The 24,301-nt window shown below is 56.9% G+C and overlaps 5 protein-coding genes across 5 annotated transcripts; 2 read left to right on the top strand and 3 right to left on the bottom strand.

Annotated features, from left to right (window-relative positions):
- Nucleotides 1–84: 84 nt before the first annotated feature.
- PHYSODRAFT_331951 (hypothetical protein) lies at nt 85–1,506 on the bottom strand (the record flags this gene model as incomplete). Its single annotated transcript, XM_009528850.1, has 2 exons — nt 85–154; nt 920–1,506. The coding sequence occupies 2 exons, from the start codon at nt 1,504–1,506 to the stop codon at nt 85–87; spliced, it is 657 nt and encodes a 218-aa protein (XP_009527145.1).
- A 1,645-nt stretch (nt 1,507–3,151) lies between these two features.
- Nucleotides 3,152–5,490, top strand: PHYSODRAFT_331950 (hypothetical protein; the record flags this gene model as incomplete). The annotated part of the gene is made up of 4 exons (XM_009528849.1): nt 3,152–3,253; nt 3,334–4,830; nt 4,914–5,018; nt 5,062–5,490. The coding sequence occupies 4 exons, from the start codon at nt 3,152–3,154 to the stop codon at nt 5,488–5,490; spliced, it is 2,133 nt and encodes a 710-aa protein (XP_009527144.1).
- A 7,853-nt stretch (nt 5,491–13,343) lies between these two features.
- PHYSODRAFT_261327 (hypothetical protein) lies at nt 13,344–13,899 on the bottom strand (the record flags this gene model as incomplete). The annotated part of the gene is made up of 2 exons (XM_009528848.1): nt 13,344–13,544; nt 13,597–13,899. 2 exons carry the CDS (start codon nt 13,897–13,899, stop codon nt 13,344–13,346), a joined length of 504 nt encoding a protein of 167 aa, XP_009527143.1.
- A 628-nt stretch (nt 13,900–14,527) lies between these two features.
- PHYSODRAFT_366962 (hypothetical protein) lies at nt 14,528–14,866 on the bottom strand (the record flags this gene model as incomplete). The annotated part of the gene is made up of 1 exon (XM_009528847.1): nt 14,528–14,866. A coding segment is annotated over one exon (339 nt), but the record flags the coding sequence as incomplete, so codon positions are not given.
- Nucleotides 14,867–23,064: 8,198 nt separating this feature from the next.
- PHYSODRAFT_261442 (hypothetical protein) lies at nt 23,065–23,577 on the top strand (the record flags this gene model as incomplete). Its single annotated transcript, XM_009528846.1, has 1 exon — nt 23,065–23,577. One exon carries the CDS (start codon nt 23,065–23,067, stop codon nt 23,575–23,577), a length of 513 nt encoding a protein of 170 aa, XP_009527141.1.
- Between the last annotated feature and the right edge of the window lie 724 nt (nt 23,578–24,301).

The raw sequence follows: 24,301 nt of genomic DNA, 5'->3' as shown, positions 1-24,301 counted from the left end.
TTGCGTGCAGTGCATGCCTCGCCCTGTAGATCTGCCGTTCTCCACCATGATATTCCCTATTCTCAAGCAAAATAGCACGAACGTTCAAATGTCCAAGTCTTCGTCCTGCGCAAACTTCCGCTGGGGCAGGATCGCCTTCCCATTGCCAGAGTTCCTACTATCGGGCTGCATGCAGTAGCATCAGCACTCTTGTATTTAACCATGTAGCTCAGCAACGGAATTCTGGTCCAGCGTATCTGCGTCCTAATCTGCATCATCGTGTGTCAGCTTATTAGTCGAGATGTGACCACGTACGCAGTACGTCATGCATCTTATAATAAAGGGTCTTAACGCTGAGAGGAATGCCCAACATTAGTCTGCTATTGTTGGAGCTGGTACACTCAGGTTGCATTGCATTTTCCCACTACGTAGTCTTCTGTAGTAGGTTTCGGAACACAACGAGGGAAGCTGGCGCTTCCGGGCAAACCAAAGCTCTGTTGATGGTTTAGATGTAAATCTCAAAGTGATCTCTGTCTGTGTCTCTGCTCCTAGCTGTCGGCGGCTTCATGCCGGCGACTCCTGCTAGCGCCTTCTGCCAGCGTCTTCTACCAAACCGACCTCTCTGTCGGTCGCATTGGTTTCGCTGTTCTCCCCTATCCTAATTGCCAGCTTGGTGGCGTCATTCTGTAGACGTCACCCGATGAATGGGCTGGGCTTGCTTCTATGAAACCCGCCGCTACACCGCCCTTCCAAGCCTTGCCCAGTCAATCGGGTCAAGTTGTCCTGCTCGTTCTGTTGAGCTCAACTCAAATCTGTTTGAGTGTCAAAGTGTCAATTGTCAAAAATACATGTCCATAATGTATGTCGAAAAGGTTGTCGAAAATATCGAAAATTCTCGTTGTGTCGAAAACTGAGACTGCAGGTTTTGCTGGCGTCGTACCGCGGACGAGGTGCATGGAACATGTCGATGGGTCGGTGAGCATCGGCTGTGGAGCGCTGCTTGGTCAGTGCAATGACGTGGCGTTCGAAACAAGTATCATCACATCGTTCTGCGAACTGTCGTAGCAACGCGGGTACACCCTTAGCTAGGGACTTGGCCGTCTCGTTGGAGTCCTCAATAGGCTCTAGGCCCTTCCAGCTCACTAGCACGTCGTAGCCCTTCTTAACGCTGTTCCATGTGTAGTCCAGTAGTTCATTGATCGCCAGGATTTGGCCTTGGGCCGCTACATGCTCACGGATCTCTTCTGAGATCTGCAACGAGCTGTCAGCATAGAACTTCAACCGGGAGCTGTGGACGTCTGTCCCCTCCCCGGTGACGAGATGCCGCACCGTGAACGAGTGCGAGTCTGCTCGTGTGATTTGATAGGGCCCAATCCATGTCACTAGTAGCTTGTCTTGGTGTTTACTGTCCACCCTCGACCTTAAAACGTAATCACCCACGTCGAAGTTGGGCTTCTTCGCGTGCTGGTGGCGCCTTTGGTTGCGCTCGGTCTGCTGAGCGCGTGCATTGATCATAGGCTTGTGCATCGATCGAACGCTAGCTTTCACTGCCGCCAGCCAAGGCTCTGACACGATGGAATTGGAGATTTTCGAGGGTTCCCCGAGCTGCGCCTGTGAATGGTTGGCTCAGAGGCTCACTATGGGAGAGGGAGGGGGGGGAGCAGCGACACGTGGCGTATGGGAAAAGCGGATCCCGGCCGGACTCACGTTGGCAGTGTACAAGGTTTGGTGACCCCGGATGGAGATGTCCCCAAGAGCGGACCCCGGCTGGAACCAAGTACCGAACGAGAGGCAAAGCCCAAGGGAGCGTAGAAGTGCCTCCGACTGGAGGCCGCCTGCTCTTGGTGCACTGTGCAACGCAAGAGGAGCCCGACCGGATCGAGTGAAGACCCAGAAACCGTGAAGCTGTCCAAGACATCCCGGATGTGAAGCCCAAGTGGAGTGTAATCCCGTTTGGAGATAATCATGAATCCCGAATGGAGATACCAAGATACCAAGATACCATCCCAGATGTGAAGATCCAGAATACAAAGTCCAAAATGTTTCCGACCGACCAAGCCGACCAGCCAAGATCTGCTCGGATTCCGTGGAACATTGAACTTCACTTGCGTACCCAGTGATGATTATACTTGCTGGAAGTATGCTACGAGGGACCGCGGACGACTGCGACGACAAGACCATAGTGAAGACAAGTCAAGATGGAATGCATGTAAAGACAGACAGAGAGAGACCACAGATAACAGATAAACAGAGTTCGTTTTGCCAAGGATCGCGCAAGTGAGTTGGAGCAGCCTACCGGACGTGCATTCCCGGAGGACCGACTAAGTCTACGCGTGAGGGCCCAGCAACTGTGACATCTGGGTCGAGCTCCCGCAACCAAGTCCAGTCCAAGTTGGGGTGAGTACCGGACGACAACCCGAGGTTGATCCATCCCATTTCATTTCCATGTTGCGGTTGAGCTCGTCCAGACCGTGAAGGCCCCGCATTTCATATTACCGATTACCTTGTCACCCCGGTTGGAGTAGCCCCGGTTGGAAAGTATTGATTTAAGAGCTATTGTGTGATAGGAGGTATTTGATTGTGTTAGTTTCCCTCAGTACTTGAGGGTGGTGCGCGTGAGCCAAAGCCGACCGGGATTGACCAGTATCCCGGAGTCCGGCCGGAGTTGACTGGAGTAGTGACCGACCCTTCCACGGCCCAAAAGAATAAGGAAGGGCTACGTGCTTGTATATAACTCTGTATCTGTTTGTATTGTTTGGTTGTCTGAGGGCTGTCAGAGGCGACGTCCAGGAAGGTTACGTTCTGCCCTGCTACCTAGCGACCTACAAGTATCAAGACAACTCATCCACGGTTGAAGACCCCTGGTTACGAAGACAAACGAACCCACAGGGATTGTTCACAAGGACACACGCCACCCCGGTTGGAGTGTACATCTAGGTGTACTATCTCTGGCTAGGGTTTGTTCTGGGTGCACCCCATTCGGGAGTCTACACCCGGGACACGCCAAGCTATACACCTGGGCGGTCAGGCGTTCACCCGCCTCGCCTCAGCTGGTGCGCGTGCTTGGATTTGAACCAGGGATTTCACCGGAGTTGTTTATATGTTGTAAGTTTATAGGTGTGAGGTGTGCTAACTTTCCTAACTGGCGTATATGACAGCTAAGCGAGGAGACATGCGCGAAGGAGGGCGCGGAGGACGAGGACGCGGAGAGGCGTCGCGTCAATCGCGTCGTGCGGCAGGGCTGCCACCCGAGGAGCAACCGAGCCTAGAAGAGGTTCAACGCAATGCTCGGAGGGTTAACGCTGAAAAGCGGAATGCGGCCCTGACCGGAGATGGGTCTTCGAACCAGTCCAGTCGGCATCCGAGCCGGCCGTCCCAGATGACGCGCACCAAGCGTCGAAGGACGGCGAGCCCGAACGTGCTGACGCGGGCGAGGAGTCGAAGACCGCAGAGGGGGGTCCCGGTCAGGGTGAACCCAACCAGGCGTCAGAGGGAGGCGCCGACGTGGATGAGCCCCAGGCGGAGGGTCGAGTTTCGGACTCCTCTCTGCCTGGCCAAGATGTGCAGCCGGACGCGCAAGTGTCCGCCGAACCCAAGCCGACGCCGTCTGCCGAGGAGGAGAAGCCGGCCGCAGTTCCTGTGAAGGCGGTGACCCCGGCCGCTGATGCCCAACCGGAGACCCAGCTCTCGGTGAAGGCCAGCCGGGGTAACCCGCCGACGGAGTTGCCGGCCGAGCACCCAAGTGTCCAAGCGGCGAAGACGTACGCGGCGCTGCAGGCTTCCCGGTGGGAGAGAGCCCGGTCTGGGCTCACGCTTCCGCCGAACGTGGAGTACGCCTGGCCAGAGTCCCGCCCGGACTCCGTGCTGTGGTTGACCGCAACAATTGTGACGTCCAAGTACCTGGCGTCCAAGGTGGCCTCGCAGGACCCGGCCGAAGGTTGGTTGGCCGACCTGGCACCCAGCCGCCGAGACTTGTCGACTACCCAGGACCTGGCCGGAGTCCAGATCCCAACCGGGTTGCTGGACTCGCGGGAGTGCGTTGCGGTTCTGCAGACGCTCCTGTTCGAGGCCGGTTTCCAATTCGTCAACGTGGTGCCGGCCTGGGTGGAGATGCGAGTGTCCAAGGTGGAGCCGATGTCCATCCGGACCCTGGTCGGAGACGTCCAGCGACTGCTTGCGGTCGAGCTCATCGAGTGGCGCGAGCTGGTCGTCGGAGCGACGTTCAAGATCCTGCCAGCATTGGAGGCCCAAGCGAAGACAGAGAAGCCGCCGATCATGGATTACCACGCGGAAGACGCGGATGGAGATCTATTGATGAGCGACTACGAACTCTTGTTGGGCCGGGCCTACGTCCTACGCCTACGCTTGACTGGTCTTCGTCCCATCCGGAGTCCGAGCGGGTCGTCCACCGGTGAGTCTGTGCCCAAGCGTCCGCAGCATGCGCCGCCGAGGGCCGAGAGCTCGCTTGCGTCCCCGCCGTCCCAGTTCGAGTCGCTGCCGTCCGAGTTTCCGTCGGCTGAGGAGTCCGCCCGGGATGCCCCGGCCAGAGGTGCAACTTCGGACCCTGTCCCGAGCATAGTTGGCACCTCCGACCGGGCTTCCTACGGCGCGACGTCCGAGTCGTATGTGTCCAGGAACACAACCTCGGACTCGTCGACCTCGACGCTCGGGTACAGCGCTGCGTCGCACATGGCGATGCCCCAGTTGGGATCCTTGGCGATGTCCGCCCGGGGTCCGGTTGGCGTGTCGGTCGGCGCTGGAGACGTGGGCTTCTACGTGACGCGCGAGGTGGTCCCCAAACGAGAGCCGATCCCCGATCAGGCTGATGCCAACTTGGCACGCTTGGACGAGGTGTCCAGCCGGGCGATATCCCGAACACGCACGGCGACGAGGTCCCGGACGCACCGACGCTCAAGGCGTGACTCGCTGTCGAGTGGCTCGGACTCGGATGGAGATGCTCGGCGTCGCCGCCGACGTTCCACCCGGAGGTCATCACGAGACCGATCCCCATCCAGGCGCTCGAGTCGATCCAGGCGCTCGTACCGGTCCACCCGGTCCGGACGGACAAGCCTGTCGGCCCAGTCGGGGATGGCGGAGATGGCGGTGTCGACCTTCCACCAGGTCCAGCAGCTTGGTGCCGAGCTGTCGAAGCTTCGCGAAGCTGTGTCGACCGGGAAGGATCCCAGCCGGGATGCCGAAGCCGAGCTTGCTCTGGCCGAAGCCCAACGGGAGGCGCGCGAAGCCGAGCGCCGGGCCCAGGAGCTTGAGCGACACCTGCATGAGGTCTATGCCCAGGCGTCCCAGGCCGCCTCGCAGCCCCTGACGGCCGAGGCCGATGTCGAAGCTGCTCGTCTTGCGGCCGCGCGGGCCGAGCGTGAGCGTGTGGAGGCAGCCGCCGCGGAATACATCCGCCGGCAGCTGGCTGAAGCCGACGCGAGGCACGCCGCCGAGATGGCCGCCCGGGCCTGGCAGGCCCAGCAGGACCTGGCCGCGTTGGCAGCCAGGCTTTAGGCGTCGGAAGTCGCGCGTGCGCAGGAACGTGATTCTGCTCAGAATATCCAGCGTTTCCATGTGGGACAGATACGCGACCTTCAAGCAACATCTGCCCAAGTTCAACCTGAACGGGGAACATCCGACCCTAATCGGGCAACTCCCATACAAATGGAAGTGACAACCCTGAACGGGCAACGGGCGTAATCACGGGAAGCGCAACGGTCGCAGGTGCATAGCCGGGGCAGAAGAACACGACCGAAGCAGGCTGGGAGCAGCTACTGGCGACACTGCCGGAAGTCGACGTCGCGCGTCTAGCAAGGACTCTGAGGCCGATCGTGGTGAAGAATGAGCCGGCCGCAGTTAATGCGGCGCGCCGATCTACTACGGTGACGCAGGTTGCCCCGACGGGGACCTCCCGTCCGGGGACCAAGACGACGGTGAAGAAGGAGTCGATGGAGTCAAAGAGGGATCCGCCCAGGAAGGACGATCGCAAGAAGGCGCCACGCAAAGGACACCGCCGGGATCGCGACTCGTCCCCGGATTCAAGCTCCAGTTCCTCGAGCTCGGACGATGATAGCTCCAGCCCGGACGACAGCCTGGACGACGAGGACGCCACACCGACCGTGGAGTCAACTACGGTTGGGGATGGCAAGACCTCCTGGACGTTCCGCCCGTATGTCAACTCCAGCACGCTGGGTCAGTTCGATGAGAAGCCCCGCTTGGAGATAGACGTACCTGGTGGGAGAAGTTCACCAACATCTCCGTCCAGGGTGGTTGATCCGACCAGACCAAGGTTCGAGAGCTCAAGATGAAGTTGTCACCTGCCGCCCGGAATTGGCGCGACCAACTGGAGAAGCACGTCCAGAGCAATTGGAAGCGCTTCGTCCAGGTGTTCCGTCGCAAGTACCTGAAGCTCCGGACGTCGGAGTCTGAACGGTATTATTCCATGCGACAGAAGACGTCTGAGACCCCGATGGAGTTATTCTACAGGCTGAACGAGGCTGCGGTCAAGGCGGGGATCAAGTACCGGAAGTCCAAGAAGGAGCGCATGCAACATGTCAAGCGTTTCCTGAAGAACCTCCGGGACTCCCAGCTGAAGGCCATCCTGGCTAACCAGAAGATCCGCAGCCTGGACGACCTCGAAGACATCCTGGAGCAACAGGAGGACCTGAACCTGGATGGGGGCTATGATACGCCACGGCCCAGGCGGGACTTCCGAGCGGGCAACATCCAGGATTCCCGTTTCAAGCCGAGGCACCGTGCGTTTGTGGCAACTTCGGACGGGGAGTCCGGCTGCGAATCTGAAGGTCGTGTAAGTTTCGAGGATGAAGTCGAGGAAGCCAAGCTGTCCCAAGCGGAGTCGAAGGAGCCCAGCCGGAGTGCCCCGGCTGAGGTGGCGCCAAGTGCTCCAACCGTTGCTCAGATCCCGGAGCCCGAACTCCGTCAGGCTATCTTCAAGGCGATCGAGCAGAGTGGGTGGCGCCCGCCTACGCAGGGCGACTCCCGTCCAGGGTGGCAGTCGCCCCGGCCGGGATGGCAATCACCTCGGCCCGGATGGCAGTCGCCCCGACGGGAAAACCCTAACCGGAACGAGTTTTGCGAGAAGTGCCTCAAGTTTGGCCACAAAGAGCAGAACTGCTGGGCGGAGATCGTTTGCGACCGGTGCAACCGGAAGGGCCATCCGGGATACGCGTGTCGAGTGAAGCCGTGCTCACGCTGTGGCAAGATTCATGAAGGGACCTGTGGAGATTACGACGCCTAGTAAGTCGCGAAGAAACTCGCTCGGAAGGGGATGTTGCAATACCTGCCTCCATCCCTGCGCAAGCAACTGCTGGATGAAGAGGCCAATCCGGGGTCGCCGTTAAACTAGTGAGCCCGCTGGATGGGGATCCAGAACGCGCCGGGCTGGCGAAACCCAAAGGATTGTGTGTCTTAGTTAATGTTGGACCCGAGTTGAGAAGGAGAAAACCAGATAACCACCAATGCATGTCAGCTATATTTCAGGACCAGTTTGACGACCCCAACTGATCGAAACCTGGACGGGAAAACCCGGATGGCGATGATTAAGTCGAAGTCATCCTACAGCCCGGACAAAGATACGGTTGGTGGGAGGATCACGAGCCTGAAGAGAGTCATGAAGTGGCGACAGTGCATGGGGCGGTGAACGATCTCCGAACGAGGATACTCTTGGACACTGGTGCATCTGGAAGCATGATTAGCTTGGATCTTGCGCGTAGGCTCAAGCTGAAATTCCGGATATTGCCGGAGCCGATCAGGGTGTCCGGATTAGGAGGTGCTCCCACCAACATTACGTCGTACGCCCGGGTGAAGATCACTCTGGGATTCCGCGTGGTGTATGTGATGAGTGTCTGGTTGGCGAATATCGGCGAAGGATTGGAAGTACTTCTGGGGATGAACTTCATGTATGCGGCTGGAGTGCGGTTGAGCGTGCGAGAAGGACTAGTGCAGCTCCCGGACGAAGAAACTGTTGTGATGTGTGACGGTCCGCACCGCGACAAAGTGGGCTTGGATCTCCCGGTAACCCCGGATGAGGGGATCTATCTCCGTCCGGGCGAACATGCGATCGTGAAGGTTAGGTACGGTCAGAGCAACCCCCAACGGGATGTTGTGTGGGCCGGCCGGGGTGATCGTTGGGTCACCAAGATCCTGTATGCTACCAAGTCGTGGGCATCCTCAGTGAAGGTGGTGAATATCTCTAAGCAGAGAGTGTGGATCGACAACCGGGCTCCTGTGGCCCGGATCGTCGAGTTTGGGCATTTTCCTCGGTTTGGAAGATTTGTCCGGCCGGGAAGCAAGCGGTATCAGGAGTGGCAACAGCTGATATACGAGAACACAATGTCTCCGGAAGCAGAGGCACGGGAGCAAGAGCAGATCGAGCTCGAGTGGAGTCGGCAGCCCCAGCTGTAGAAAGACCACAGCGTGAATGGTCAACCAGGATTCTCCTACGGCCTGAATCGGGATCCCGGACGGACCGGCTGGTCATGCTCCAGCAGGGTAACGCTGAGTCCCGGGCGGGATCTGTCGAGGGCATCTCAGATGGAGATTATAAGGAAGCAGAATCCGGTCGACGTCCGACCGTCGAAGATACTCACAGCGGTGTCGGCACTACAGCTGAGTCCGATCCGAGTTCTGGTGAGTGGAACCTGAGCATCTCTGATCTGGCCGAGTCCGACCTGGATGGTGACCGCTCGGAGGATATCTCCGACCGGGAAGAGCCTGACATACCCACTGCGTCGATGCCCAGTACCTCGCTGCGGAAGCTGGAGGAAGAGTACAATCGATGCATGCGAATCAACCAGGAGGAGCTCTACCTGGAAGCTGGAGTGTATCTGCACGAGGGGAGCGAGTTGTTGTCCTAACTGCGTGACGAATTAGCGTTGCTTCCTGAGCTGAAGGACCTGAGCCCCGAATGTGATATCGACAAGGCTGATGTTGGAGAGCCCGGGCGGACTACCCCGGATGGGGAACAGAAGTTGCGCTCTATACTCAAGTATCACCGCAAGATCTTCCTTGGGGATGGCAATGCTGCGCGGCCCCAGCCAGGGGCGTGGTGTGTGACCTGGATGTGGGTGACGCAAAACCCGTTGCTCAACGACCAAGGTCCATTGCCCCTCACTTGATGATGAAGGTGTACGAGCTCCTGAAGAAGCTGCTGGAAACGGGTCTGATTGAGATGTCGCTGTCGCCATGGGCTTCCACGATTGTGATCGTCCTCAAGAAGGATGGCGTGGACATCCGAATGTGCATCGACTATCGAGTGGTTAATGGGTTCATCCGGCTTTCTAGCTACCCGTTGCCCCTGATCGATGATCTCCTGATTGGATTCGAAGCCGCTATGTGGTTCATGAGTCTGGACATGGCGAGCGGGTTCTGGGCGGTCCGGATGACGGAACGTGCGAAGCTAATCTCCGCGTTCATCTGCCCATTCGGACACTTCCAGTGGGTACGCATGCCATTTGGGCTCAAGAATGCCCCACTCGTATATCAGGCGGTGATCAACAACTGCCTTTGGGGTTCGTGCGTCTCCCTCGGGAAGAAGAAGAACAGGTGGACCCAGATGTACTCGAGTTCCTCGGTTTGGACCCGTCCGTCCGGGATGAATCCGAACGGGAGAAGGCTGGAGCTAGTGTTCCCGTCCTGGTGGAACGGATGACTGTGTTTCAACGCAACATCCCGATGCTGTCCCAGATGGGACCTGTCCTCGGACGGAGTTCCTACATCGATGACATTGCGCATGGGGCGCCCACCTGGGATCAGTTGTGTGAGGACCTGAATGCGCTGCTATTCCGGTTGAGCTATTGGAACATCTCTGTCCGCCCGCCCAAGAGTGAGTTCGGGAAGTTGAGTATCCCGAATCTCTCCCACGAGATCAGTGCCGAAGGACTGCGCGCGACTCCGAAGATTGCGAAGGGTGTTCAGGATCTGCCGTTCCCGTCTACCTGAAGGGAGTTCAGTCATTCCTCGGAAGCCTCAACTACTATCACAAGTTCATTGAGGACTTCCCGGTTGTGGCTGCAGTCCTGTATGAGCTCACGGAGGATCAAGTGAAGTCCGGCCGGGATCTGTCCAGGGCGAAGGAGGCATTCGAGATCTTGAAACGGAAGATCGTGTCGCCACCCCTGTTGCGACACCCCAACCGGACCAAGCCATTCGTGATTATCCCGCATGCTAACCGCTGGGCCGTTTGCGCGGTCCTCGGCCAGGAGTATGATGGAGTGATCCATCCTGTGAGGTTCACGGGGCGCGTACTGAACGACGCGGAGATTCGATACCACATCGCCGAGAAGGAGGCAGTTGCTGTCATGCGAGTTCTGGATGTGTTTAACACTCTCGTCCAGGGTTGCCCGATCAAGGTGTACACCAGGTATTCAGTACTGTCCTGGCTGTTGAAGTCTAAGACCGCCGACGGCCGACATGTCCGGTGGGGTTAACACTATCCCATTGGGACTTGGAAGTGCAGAAGGTGAAGCGAGACGAAGACGGCCTGGCCGCGATCCTGGGCGCTGGCATAACGCCGCGTGAGCACCTGGACGAGGTTGCTGAGTCGCTCATCCCGGCCAAGGGCCAAGTGAAACCCCCACCGGTGATCAGTGTGGAGATGCTGGAGGCTAATTTCGCTGGATACGCCTTGAGTTTCGACGGAGCTGCGAAGACATCGACGAGGCGAGGAAGTTGTGGGTGTATCATCTGGGAGCTCCCCGGCTGGAAAGTCCTGGCCGCGCGGGGTTTCATCCTGGATGATGTTACGGTGAACGACGCTGAGTACCTCGGCCTCCTGAATGGGTTGAAGATGATCCACGACCGGGGTATCCCGGATGTGGTTGTTGTCGGAGACTCTCGGATCGTCATCCAACAGGCTCAAGGACTGATTAACTGCAACCAACCAAACCTGCAGCGACGTCTGGCCGAGTACGAGGAGATGAAACGGAACTTCACCTCGATCCGGCTGGTACATGTCAAGCGAGAGTACAACCAGGCTGCAGATTACTTGACGTCCAAGACACTGGCGCTCGGAGAGTCCTGTGCGATAAATGACCCGGACGAAATGGAACATCTGGGGCGAGTCTCTCGTATCCACGAACAGATCATGAAGCCTGAAGTGGCCCCGAGCGACGATCCCCCCGACGAACCCAGTCGGGAATCTACGACTGGAGTGCCGAATGATGCTGGTCCCGGGCCGGAGTCAGCTCCCCTGCCAATGGCAGCCAGGGTCATGGCCGCATTAACTCGTAGCCAGAGCCGCGAGGACTCCAACCGGGGTGATCCTATGAACCCACGTCAGTATCAAGCTGAGAGGTGGCGCCGGATCAAGGTGCACCAGGACGGTGATCCCGAGTTGGTGAATCTGAAGAAGTTCCTTAAGGGCGACCTGGATGACTTTTCCCGGCTGGAGATTCGCAAGCTGTCCAAGCGGGCAGACCTATTTGCGTTGGGTGTTCGGGACGTACTCTATCGACTGGTCAGGACCAATTGGGACCAACCTCGCGGCAAGACCGACGAGTTGCGCCTAGTCGTACCGGAGCACTCCGTCTGGACATGTTGCATTACGCCCATGAGGATTTCCAAGGTGGCCATCAGGGAATAACCCGGACGCACGAGAAACTCCGGCTGGAGTTCTACTGGCCGGGGATATACGCAGATGTTGAAAGATACGTCAAGGAGTGCACCGACTGCGCCAGTGGCAAGGGGCGTCCGCCGAATCCAGGACCTTCGCCCGGGAACATCGAGCCCAGAGAGCCTTTCGAAGTGGTCTTGATGGACTTCGTGACCCATTTGCCGAAGTCCGAACGGGGTAACACGTTCTTGCTCCTGTTCCAGGACGCGTTTTCAGGTTTTGTTATGTGCAAACCGATGAGTTCTACCACCGCTCAGGATGTCGCTGAAGCGTATCAGGAGAGGGGGTTCCGCTGCTTCGGAGCCATCTCCCTACTGCGTCACGATCAGGATCCCAGGATCATGAGTGAAGTCTTCACTCGGTTCAGGGAACTTCTGGGTAGCCGACAGCGAGCTACGTTGGCTTACCGACCCCAGGCGAATGGACAGGAACGTTCCGTCCAGACTGTGGTGAGGTCCATCCGGGCTTACATCACAGAAGCTGACCAGAGCGACTGGGATGACCACGCAGAGAGACTCATGTTCGCGCTCAACACGTCGTTTGATGCAACCCGGCTGGATACCCCATTCTACCTGGTCCACGGTTGGGACGTCAAGGGTGCGATCTCAGCTATGCTGGGGCCTAAACCCTCCAGTGTCCCTGAACGGACCGCGTATGAGTGGCGAAGGAAACTCCAGCGGGACTACGGTGACGCTCGGGCATGTGCAGAAGACCTCCAGAGGAAGGCCAAACGGGCTCGCTCGGAAGAGCAAACCCGGAAGTGGAACGAGTTGTCAGACCGGCTCAAGGCAGGTTTCAACGTTGGGGATGCAGTCTGGCTGTACATCCCAAAAGTGCAGCCGGGTCTGAGTCGCAAGTTGGCCCACTTGTGGCATGGTCCATTCAGGATCGCCGAAGTGGTTGACGAGTTCCGGGTGAGGCTCAAGGTTGAGGACACGGGTTACCGTGTAAACCCTTGGGTTCACATCAGTCGACTGAAAACCCGGGCGTTGTATCCCAGACGGCCTATAATCCAACCGGAGATCGAAGACAACGATGACTTTGACACAGCACTTCTTCCCGAAGACAACTGGGAAGCGGACAACGAGAATGACGCGTACGAAGAGGAGAAGATCATGGATCTCAGGTGGGACAAGCGTACGCGGACGTCCAAACGGGCACGAGAGTATCTCATCAAATGGAAGGGGTATGATGAGCCTGAATGGATACCGATGGCACAGCTGAATTGCGGAGCGCTCTTGTATGAGTTCAATCAAGGGGCGAAGCCCGAGCGCGGTTCCAAGCCATGCAGGCTGGGGACGACCACCCTAACATACAATAGTTGGGAGTGATCAAGTCCGAATGGGGCGACCCCAGTTGGGAGTATTGATCCCAGTTGGAGATTCCCAGACGAAGACCCGAGATGCCTGGATGTGAATGTGTGAATCACGGAAAATTGATTGTGAATTTGTATGGAGCGGATCTACGATGGAGTTGTGATTATGGAGAGTAACCCGAGCGAGAATGGAGTTCTCGACGGCGAGTGTATGAAGTTGACTATGTCGCCCTGAAGGAGGTGCCAAAGCCACAAGAGATGAACAAGACTGCGCTCAAGGTTGAACCGACCTGGATAACCCGACCGAAGAAGGAAACGATGAAGACAGCGAAGACATTAACGGTGATTGTAGAATTAAAGTGTTACGCTACGGATATGTAACTACATCCGGGACCGCTGTGGATGCTGGATGGGATGACTTCACTGGAACTTGGTCGAGACCCAGTTGTCGACGCACTCGTGCTCTGGGAGCAGCATCTTGTTGACGATCTTGGCTGGGACGTGCGCCAGACGCTCGTCATCCGTACCGGTAGTCCACTGAGTCCGGCCGGGGTCTTCGAGTTCGGCCATCGCGATCTGGTCAGCCAGGGTGTAACGCGTGCCATCGTCCTTCTTGGTTGACTCGTCGACCAGATACAGGTAGCAGATACAACCAGAATCCTGGCTCCCAGACCATCGTCTTTGGCATGCCGGCCTTGATCAGACGCTTGATGCGGGCCTCGAAGGTGCGCGCAACCCCGTCGTGGAACGCCTGGCGCTTGCGGTGAAGGTCTTGAGCCCGTTCGTAGATCGTGAGGTCGTCGCACTTCTCGTCGTCCTCCGGCTTGGTCTTCATCATGAACCAATGTAGAATGTGCCAGAAGGCCGGGAGGTGATCCTTCATGTACTCCACATGCTGGTCCAATATGCGGATCACGGCCGGGGATAACTGGTCTCGGCGGTGGAAGTACATGACCTTGACCTGGCTGTTGAACATCTCCAGCCAGGGTTCCTTTTCGACCAGGGCCGCATACTCATCCTCGACTGCGGGCCAACGTCTGGCCAGGTACTTGGTCTCAGGCTGCTGAGGTGCGTAGTTAGGAAACCCAGACGCCTGGCCCTCGATGTCACCTTTCTTCGGAGAGAAACGAGTGTCGACACCACGACGACGCCACGAGACAATGTCCCCAAATGGGGTCTCGATGATCGCCAATTCCCTCCTCGTAGGACTTCTGTGCCAGGGGCGACTTGCCACCCTCCCGCTTGGACTTCGCCGTCCGGCTGCGCTTCTTGGGATTTTTCTTGGATGATGGCCGGTCGGGCTTGTCCTGCAATGCAAACTTGGACCGATGGGATTGAGGCGTTTTCTGGGACGACAACCGGGGAGACCGACGCTGCGACGAGGAAGACGACTGGGGTTCACCCTCGGACGAGCTGTCCGAAGATGACTCGACGCGGTTCCGCTTGGGATTGCGCTTGGGCTTGGCTGGCTGCTCCTCATCAGTGTCGCTGTTAGATGAACTGCTGTCCTCGATAGACTCCGCCTTGGACGACCCATCTGCGCCCTTCCTGGACGTAGATGTCTTGGCCTTGTCTTCGTAGTCGGAGTCGCTGGAACCACTGGTCTCACTAGAGTCATCGACCTCGACGATCTCCATCTCGGCGGTAGCATCTTCAGCCAGGTTACGCAGTGGAAGAAATTCCTCGGGGTACATACCCGACCGGAGACGTCCTTGGAGCGTGACCTCAGCCATCTTGTAGAAGGTCTCGGGGACGTACCGCGTCCAGGGAGTGTCGTCCAGGGTGCCATGGTACATCATCTTGACCAGCATCTCCAGAAGCCAAGGCTTAAGGAAATACTGGTGGGCCGGACGATCCTGACGGAGGATATCCAAGGCCTCCTCGTACCCATGGTCCATCCGCATGACGAACTGGACATCCAACCGGACATCCGACCAAGGGACGAACTCCGGCAGGGACGCAGCGCAGTCAGGAATCAGACGCTTGAAGTCCGTCTGGGGCGACAGAGGGAGCACATCAGACCCCAGGTGGACCGTGGGTCGCATTTGGACGTACACTGGCCCACCCTTGCCGGAAAGCTCGGCCATGCCACGTGGGCACGACCCCGAACGAGACCCCTTGGACGTACGCCGCTTGGGTTTGGACGGAGATCCATCTGCAGACGGGAAGTCCGAACGGAGTGGCTGGGGTGGATTGTCCTCCGACTTCTCCTCACAATCGCCGTCCTGGCCGCTGTTGCCGTCACCCGCCTGGTAGTTATCGTCCTCGACGGCCGGGTCGACTGGGCCTGGATAGGGTGGGATCATCCTGAACGGACGATCAGCGGCCTCGACGGTGATGTTGGTGACTCAGTGCGCAGGAGGTGTGGACCCCCGTTGGAAGTGCCGCAGCAGACGCACCAGTCTGGACCATCGACCGCGAGTGGCAGCCCCACCTTGGTTGAGGAACCGCATCAGCCGGTCGGTGTCAAACGCATCCTCCTGGCTGGTCACCCGCAGACGCTGGCCGGCCAAGATCGCACGCTCGAGCTTGGCCTCGGCCTCGGTAACCTTGTTGCGCAGCGCGTCTTCCTCATCCAGATGGCTTTGCGCCTCCAAGGCGAAGTCCTTCTCCAGCTGGGCTTGGAGCTCCACCTTCTCCGCCCGGAGTGCAGCCACCTCCCGCTGGTGATACATCTGCAGGAACCGGTGCTCGTCGACAAGCCTGTCATAACAGCCTGTCATAACGCTGTTGCAGGGCGGCGCCCCCGCCGGGAGATACCTCAACCGGCCCTTGAATGGGGATGTCGCCACGCCGTGCCCGGTCGAGGATACGATGAAGCAGAGACGTCGTGAAGAACAACTTTTCCGCGAAGCACCCGGCTGGGAACTGGGCCAGCACAGAGGCGGCCTCCCGGCGCCACAGCAACGAGTTCAAAGTGGTCTCGAGCTGCGACAGCCTGGGAGACTCGCGGTTGGCATGCGGGCGCAGCAAGTTATTGCGCAGCTCCGTCTGGCTGTCAACCAGGTTACCCAAGTCGTGGAGGTTCTGGGCGGAGAAGCCGTCGAAGATTGCTAACGCCTCCGTGCCGCCATACCCTAGCGCTCCGACTGATACGCCAATGGGTGTGCAGGAACCCCGACCAGGTGGGAGTTGCCGTCACCAGGCCGCTTGGGCGGGAGAACGTGGCGTGAAGGCAGGATGTTGACAACTTCTTGAGATCCCGGATGGGTTGACGAGAGGATGCCAGACGCCTTGAAGTCGATCACCTCATCGAACGACAGCAGGCTGGACACCGCAGCCGTGACGCTTGGCGTGCGCTCGCGCAGAGGATCCCGGATGGGAGCTTCTTCCATGGCCTCGTCCTCTCGGACGGGCTGGTCGCTGGTGTGCAGAGGCGAGCTCTTCGCAGAGGACGCCGCGCTCTCCTCCTCCTCCTCCTCTTCCTCCTCGTCCACGTCGTTGCTGTTGCCGGTACCCTCCTGCTCGTCGGCCTTGCGCGCAGGGTTGCCGGCCTTGACCGACACATGGGCCTCGCCGCTAGCAGCCAGACTACCGCCGCTGTTGCCCGCGCCCGCCTCCGCACCCCCCCACTGGAGGCGCAGAAGGCGGGAGTTGCGCTGGGATAAGCGGCGCGTCGGTGCTCGATGCGGGGGCGTCCATGGTGTGAGCGGCGGCGCGCAGATTTCGTTGTGAGTGGAGATTTCGTTGCCGCAGACTGGAAAGAGAAATTGATGAAAAGCGACCCGGTTGGGACAGGGCGCAAAGAAGAGACACCACAGTTGGGAGTTGACTGAAGACATCCCCATCTGGGATGCCCACCCATCTGGGCTTGCTCGGATCGTGAGATCTTGTCATGATCGATCGTTTCGCCGAATGGACTCTACAATGGATCGTAACAAGAGGGGCGGTTGACACGATGGAATTGGAGATTTTCGAGGATTCCCCGAGCTGCGCTTGTGATTGGTTGGTTCAGAGGCTCACTATGGGAGAGGGAGGGGGGGGGGGAGCAGCGACACGTGGCGTATGGGAAAAGCGGATCCCGGCCGGACTCACGTTGGCAGTGTACAAGGTTTGGTGACCCAGGATGGAGATGTCCCCAAGAGCGGACCCCGGCTGGAACCAAGTACCGAACGAGAGGCAAAGCCCAAGGGAGCGTAGAAGTGCCTCCGACTGGAGGCCGCCTGCTCTTGGTGCACTGTGCAACGCAAGAGGAGCCCGACCGGATCGAGTGAAGACCCAGAAACCGTGAAGCTGTCCAAGACATCCCGGATGTGAAGCCCAAGTGGAGTGTAGAAGTGCCTCCGACTGGAGGCCGCCTGCTCTTGGTGCACTGTGCAACGCAAGAGGAGCCCGACCGGATCGAGTGAAGACCCAGAAACCGTGAAGCTGTCCAAGACATCCCGGATGTGAAGCCCAAGTGGAGTGTAATCCCGTTTGGAGATAATCATGAATCCCGAATGGAGATACCAAGATACCAAGATACCATCCCAGATGTGAAGATCCAGAATACAAAGTCCAAAATGTTTCCGACCGACCAAGCCGACCAGCCAAGATCTGCTCGGATTCCGTGGAACATTGAACTTCACTTGCGTACCCAGTGATGATTATACTTGCTGGAAGTATGCTACGAGGGACCGCGGACGACTGCGACGACAAGACCATAGTGAAGACAAGTCAAGATGGAATGCATGTAAAGACAGACAGAGAGAGACCACAGATAACAGATAAACAGAGTTCGTTTTGCCAAGGATCGCGCAAGTGAGTTGGAGCAGCCTACCGGACGTGCATTCCCGGAGGACCGACTAAGTCTACGCGTGAGGGCCCAGCAACTGTGACATCTGGGTCGAGCTCCCGCAACCAAGTCCAGTCCAAGTTGGGGTGAGTACCGGACGACAACCCGAGGTTGATCCATCCCATTTCATTTCCATGTTGCGGTTGAGCTCGTCCAGACCGTGAAGGCCCCGCATTTCATATTACCGATTACCTTGTCACCCCGGTTGGAGTAGCCCCGGTTGGAAAGTATTGATTTAAGAGCTATTGTGTGATAGGAGGTATTTGATTGTGTTAGTTTCCCTCAGTACTTGAGGGTGGTGCGCGTGAGCCAAAGCCGACCGGGATTGACCAGTATCCCGGAGTCCGGCCGGAGTTGACTGGAGTAGTGACCGACCCTTCCACGGCCCAAAAGAATAAGGAAGGGCTACGTGCTTGTATATAACTCTGTATCTGTTTGTATTGTTTGGTTGTCTGAGGGCTGTCAGAGGCGACGTCCAGGAAGGTTACGTTCTGCCCTGCTACCTAGCGACCTACAAGTATCAAGACAACTCATCCACGGTTGAAGACCCCTGGTTACGAAGACAAACGAACCCACAGGGATTGTTCACAAGGACACACGCCACCCCGGTTGGAGTGTACATCTAGGTGTACTATCTCTGGCTAGGGTTTGTTCTGGGTGCACCCCATTCGGGAGTCTACACCCGGGACTCGCCAAGCTATACACCTGGGCGGTCAGGCGTTCACCCGCCTCGCCTCAGCTCGATGTCGGCTGGTTGCTCTGGTAGGGATAGAATCTTGCGCTGCCTCGAGTCCACACAAAAGTCCAAAGGTGACGGCAGCGGCAACCCACAGAAAATCTCCACTGGGGCTCTGTTACCCAGAGAAGGAACCGGGGTGTGATTCAGATTCCCCTGTAAAATAGGTACGAAATATGTCCAATCATGTAATTCGACCTCATATTCCAGACAGAGTGCTCACAGCACCTGTATAATATCACGGTTGGCACGTTCGATGCTGCCATTGATCCACGGACTGTAAGCCAACGTGAATTCTTGACGTGACTTCAGTCGCCGGCACACTTCTGCCACAACTGCATTTTTGAAGTGCGACCCCTGGTCGCTGATCCACAGTGGCGGTATGCCATACCTGCTGTGCCATGCGAGGATGGCTTCCGCAGCAAGGTGTCAATTCGCAAAAATGCGTTGCTTCATCCTTAAGTACGAGTAGATAGTTGTCACCGGCGAAACTCTCTCCAAGGGACAGAAAATCCCAGTGAAGTGCTCCATTTCGCTCATTGGTCCTGTATGTTTCACCCCATGGCCTTTGGATAATCTTGCTGCCTTTCACGTGGTGACACAAACGACAGGTCGACAGGAATCCCTCCACCCGTGCTCACAGGCGAACCAGGTAAACGGATCTCCTAATCGACTCCATAGTAGCCTCTCGACCACGGTGTCCTTGCGGTCCGCAATGGGCAACAACTAGGATGCGTTGGATAAGGCCCTCGTCTTCATCAGGTATCCATAGTTTGCCGTTAGTACACCACCCGTCTTTTACACTGCCAGTAGCCTCTGCTGGTCGACACGTCTTATGCCGATTTTGCGATTGGAGTATGGCATTGCGGTTTGGCCACTCGAAATCCGGGTCATTCAATGACCGGATGGGTCGTGGTGTAGGTAGTACAGTATCCGTAGTTGACTGCACTGGGGCTGCACGCTTGCGGCCTCGTCGAGTTCGTTTTCGAGGTGCTGTTGTACCGGTAGCTGTCGCGGGAGCGCGCTTTCGGAGTGTCATCTGCCGTAGGTGAGTTACCTGAGCGTGGTTACCTGCCCAACGGGAGACCATGTCGCTCCACACATTCGATGATCCGTCGATATGTTCAATTTCATACCGGTACTCAACTAGTTTCGTTGCCCACCTTAGCAATTTCCCACGAATATGTTTCTTTACTTCTGCGCCAGGTGCAAATACGTAGATCAAGTTTCTGTGGTCACAGAACAACTTAAATCCACCCGGTCGTAGCAATAGGTAGCTCAACTTATCGCAAGCTCAGACGATAGGATACGCTTCTTTTCGATTATACTCCAATGTCACTGCGAGCCGGTGAATGTGCCGCTCAAGCAGGTCAATAGTCGATGTTGTTGCTGGTGCACGGGCTCGCCAGCCTTCCAATCCAGCACTTGTGTTACTACCAGGCTCTATCCGATGTCGCTAGCGTCGGTCATCACACACATAGTTGCGTTCTCGCGAGGAAATGCGAGCGTCGCACTATTTGCAAGTAGTAGTTTCAATTCACCGTAGGCCTTCTGCTGTTCAGCAGTCAAACTGATTGCAATTCCAGCTGCAGCCCGTTTGGTTCCCTTTGCTGCACTCGCCAAAACTGCATCTAATGCGTCCTGCAAAGGCCGAGTCGTTCTCGCGTAGTCTATTAGACTCTCCCGCATCCAATTGGTTGCGCACAAGAATTGCTGTAATTCGCCCGCCGTGCTTGGGTAGGGAATGCCTCGGAGGGCACGGATGCGCTCTGGGTCATGACGCACACCGGAGCCTGAGATGATCTTCCCACACCAGCGGACTTCCTTTTTGAAGAGCCGAGACTTCTTAACACTGAGCTTAAAGCCGAAAAAATCGAGTAGTTCAAACAATCTTTCCAACTTGACTAGGTATGTCTACAGTAGCAAGTCATCTATCCACACAAGTTAAAGGCGCCGCAAAAGTTCCTCCAAACACTTCTCGATTGTAGCTTGGGAAAACAGCGCAGCATCAGTACATCTTTGGGGGACCCGTCTTGGCGTGTACACCTTCTGATGAGTCATGTAAGACAACATCTCTTGGCACTCTTCTGCGAGCGCGATCTGCCAATATCCCTTAATGAAATCGAATAAGCCAAAGAAATTGGCCCCTTTGACGGCTTCCAGGTCTGTCTGCAAGTCGGGCATGATCCCTACGATCGCTTCCACCAGCTCATTTATAGGTTTGTAGTCTGCCGTTTGGCGGAATTCTCCACCTCCCTTCCGAACAGGTAGAGCGGGGCACGCCCATCTCCTCTCTCGGTTTTCGTACACCCACCCTAACTTCACCAACCTGTTGTTGAAGTCCTCCATGAAGCGACGAACGTCAGGTGGGTACTTCCGCGCCTTACACCTGTACGGTTTTGTGAGGCGAGGCCGATGAAACCTTTGTCGCCCAGGGGGGTTCGTATAGCGCAGCCCAAGACTGTTCCCCAGGGGTAGACCCAGAGAGTCGACTTGAGAGTCAACAGCAAGAAGATAGACCCCGAGATTCGCAGCCGCAAAAGCTTTAAACCCTGTGAATCACACTCCTTGGTTGGCGTGGGTACCTTGTGTAATCCCTGTCGGCTCGTTTGTCTTCGACGGAACGGCACTCCACCGGTTGAAAATGTAGCCTCGAAGAAGTGCGGGAGCGCACGTCTACTTCAGAACGCACCTCCACACCAAAAGGCAAACCCAGAGAATCAGATCCCCTGAAACCCAGAATATCACGAATTCAGGGTCCAGGATTTCAGTCAACTCTGGGACTTGGAACTCAGAAGACACCTTACCCAAATGCCCTCCTAGCTCGATAAAACCAACAAATACAGAGTATACAATCACTACAACTAGCCGTCACTTATTCTTTTGGACCCTTGGACGGTGGGTCACACACACACTAGGCTCACTCGAGTCTGAAATTCAGGGGCCTAGCTCCCCTGAGACTCACACAAACGCGCACCACCTCCAATAAAGGAGGAAAATATAATCACTATCAGTTACCTTCCCTTCACACAAGCAGTCAATACAAAATCCTGGAGGCGACTACCTAGCACCCCAGAATACCCTCTGGAATAATATGAAATGGGCTACCACGAGCACAGCAAGTGACCCAACTAGGATATGGAATAGATGGATCACCCCAGGAAGCTCAAGGCCGTCGCTGGTCACCACCTAACTGGACTTGAGTTTGATGGAGCCCACACAGACGGCTGTCCTTCGCCATTGATGTGCCCTTAGCGTCCCGCGGTCGTAGTCTCGGGTCCTTCGGATTTCCGTCGGCAGGCTTGGCCGAAGTCACTTGCGCAGTACAGGGTAAAATGAACTCTGTTTGGTTTTTATCAGCTACTTCTCTCTCTCTCTCTTCTTCGGGCAAATATCTTCTGTTCACTATGCTTGGGGTCAAAATGTCTTGTCTTGAGTATACCTTGGGATCAGCGGTCCAATCTTGCGATCGGCTTGCGAATCCATTGTCGCACGGCGTCGAAAGTGCCAATTGTGGGTCCTTAGACTTGGTTTAGTATGGTGCAGGACTCCCTCTCGACTCCTCGAAAGTATCCAGTCTGTGCATCCATGACGGTTCTTCAAGGTCACGCATCATTTTGATTGCAGACTGGCTTCGAACTGACTCGAATCCCTGAAAATCAGGTGACACTCAGGGTCATCTTCTGAAATCCTGGGAATTCTGAGGAATCTTGGGGAACTGTGGGGATTCTTGGGTGTTGGCTCGGGAAACACTTAAGTTCAGTATAGAGAGTCTGGATTTATGGTCCAAACCCAGGGAATCATCTTTGGAACTCTGGGTCACCTGCACTCAGGGAGGTGAACTCTGGGTCATCGTGCGGCACTCTAGGTTTTCCGTGCGGCACTCTGGGTAACAAGTCTGCTGCAGTGCAGACTCGTGTGTATCTCCTCAAAGCCACACTTTTAGTGGGTTTAGTGGCCTCCTGCGCATGATCATGGTAGTAGTGGGTTGATTCTCAGGGTAATTTGATCCTCTGGGGCACTCTGAGCCACAGCAAGATGAGGCGTACTCTGGGATACATTCTCCAGAGACACTTTCCGCCAGACTTTAGGCACTCATCGTAAGGGAAAGTCCGCGGCTGGACTGAGTGTTCTCTGAAATTCTGGGTGTGCACTCCCAGGATTCACACTTCCAGCCAGTTGGGCCCATCTGCGGTCAGACGCTGGATTTATCCCGAGAAATCACTTCTCTCCCACAGTCGCCATCCATGTCACACGGGTACAGCCGCGCCGTATCCAAGTCATCCAGCAATCATCATCTGATACAAACTCCAGGTCACAGAGGTGACGGCACATCGTCGGCGATTTTCTGTGGACTGCCTCGTGTCAACCGCCCCTCCTGGTCCGGGTCCATCAAAGAGGAAATCGCTCCGAACTGGTGAACCATGGCCAGGCCACAAAAACACACAGGTCTATCCACCGTCGACCTCGATACGGCCGTTGCACTCTGTCGACTCCCAGGGTTTCACTCACTTTGGCAGCACCCTGTCTCCCCAACGGGTGGTCAGGACCTATCTTCAAGGTTCTCCTCTCAAACGCAAAAACTCCAACGGGCAATGCGCGGTCACATCGCCATTTCGCAAATATTCAACATGGCGGAGAGCACGACTTCGGACGGCAAGCAAGCGACGGCGCCAGCTCAAGGCACGGCGCTCCCCGGCAGCGCGCCACCTCCGACACAGCAGCGCACCGGCGACGCCCCTGCGAGCACCGCATCAGCAGGCGGCGGCAGCGGCCAGACGGGTGACTCAGCGTCTGGCGACACTTCGACGGGCAGCACCAAGACGGGCGTGACCAAGCGCGTCTCCTTCTCCAGCGCCACCGGCAAGACCTCCGACGCGGACATGCGCGAGGCCGATGGCAACGCCTCGACTGACGCTGCAACCCAGGAAACTGGTGACGCGAACTCAGAGTCCAAGGCTCCAGACGCAGGCGACGTGGCTCCGGACGTGGACATGGAGGGCGCCCCTGAGTTCAAGTTACCACGATACGCGACGCTAGAGGACGTCAGGAGACTATCTTCGCAGGCATGCTTCGGCAGGAGGAGGTCGATCCCCCTGACTTCCTGGTCCCTGAACGCCCCCCGCACTGGAAACTGCCGGTAGAGCTCGCCGCCTTCATCTTCCTTCTCACACACTGCCAAAGCCTCAGCAGTATCCCCTTCTCCATAATCAAATCAAGTCAAATCACATTCACGTTTTCCGTCTCCAATATTCACATATTCCGTCGATTTTTCCCAGAGTTTTACAGTGTCACCCAGAGTCTCCCCTGAATATCACGTGTAACTCTGGGTCATTGTCACCCCAGAGTGCTAGACTCCTGGGTGATCATCTCCAGCCTGCATGGCCTGGAAACGGGCCCGCGCTCTTGCGCCTTGATTGAATTCGTAGAGCAGGGCACCACAGTTGAGCTTCGACACAGGCAGCCACTCGGTCTCATCATACCCCTTCCACTTCACAAGGTACGCACGAATTCGTCTCGCTGTCCGAGTCCGTTTAGTCCATCGCAAATCCAGGATTCGCTCAACTTCGTACTCATCGTTCGCAGCGTCGGGCTCCCAACTGTCTTCAGGCAACAGCGTCGCATCAAAGTCATCATCCTCGTCCACGTCGATCTCCACAGTGGGCCGCTTCGGGAATAGTGCTCTGGGTTTCAAACGGCTCACGTGTACCCAGGGATTCACGCGATATCCTGTGTTTTTGACCCTGAGTTTCACGCGGAAGTTGTCATGGATTTCCTGAATTCTGAAGGGGCCATGCCACATGTGAGCCAGTTTGCGACTCTGCGCTTTTGGTATATACTGCCACACAGCATCACCGGCTGCGAATC

The sequence above is a fragment of the Phytophthora sojae genome, assembly GCF_000149755.1.
Source record: "Phytophthora sojae unplaced genomic scaffold PHYSOscaffold_4, whole genome shotgun sequence".
Classification (NCBI taxonomy): domain Eukaryota; phylum Oomycota; class Peronosporomycetes; order Peronosporales; family Peronosporaceae; genus Phytophthora; species Phytophthora sojae.
Note: the sequence above shows the minus strand (reverse complement) of the source record. Positions and strands in the feature narration are given on the sequence as shown.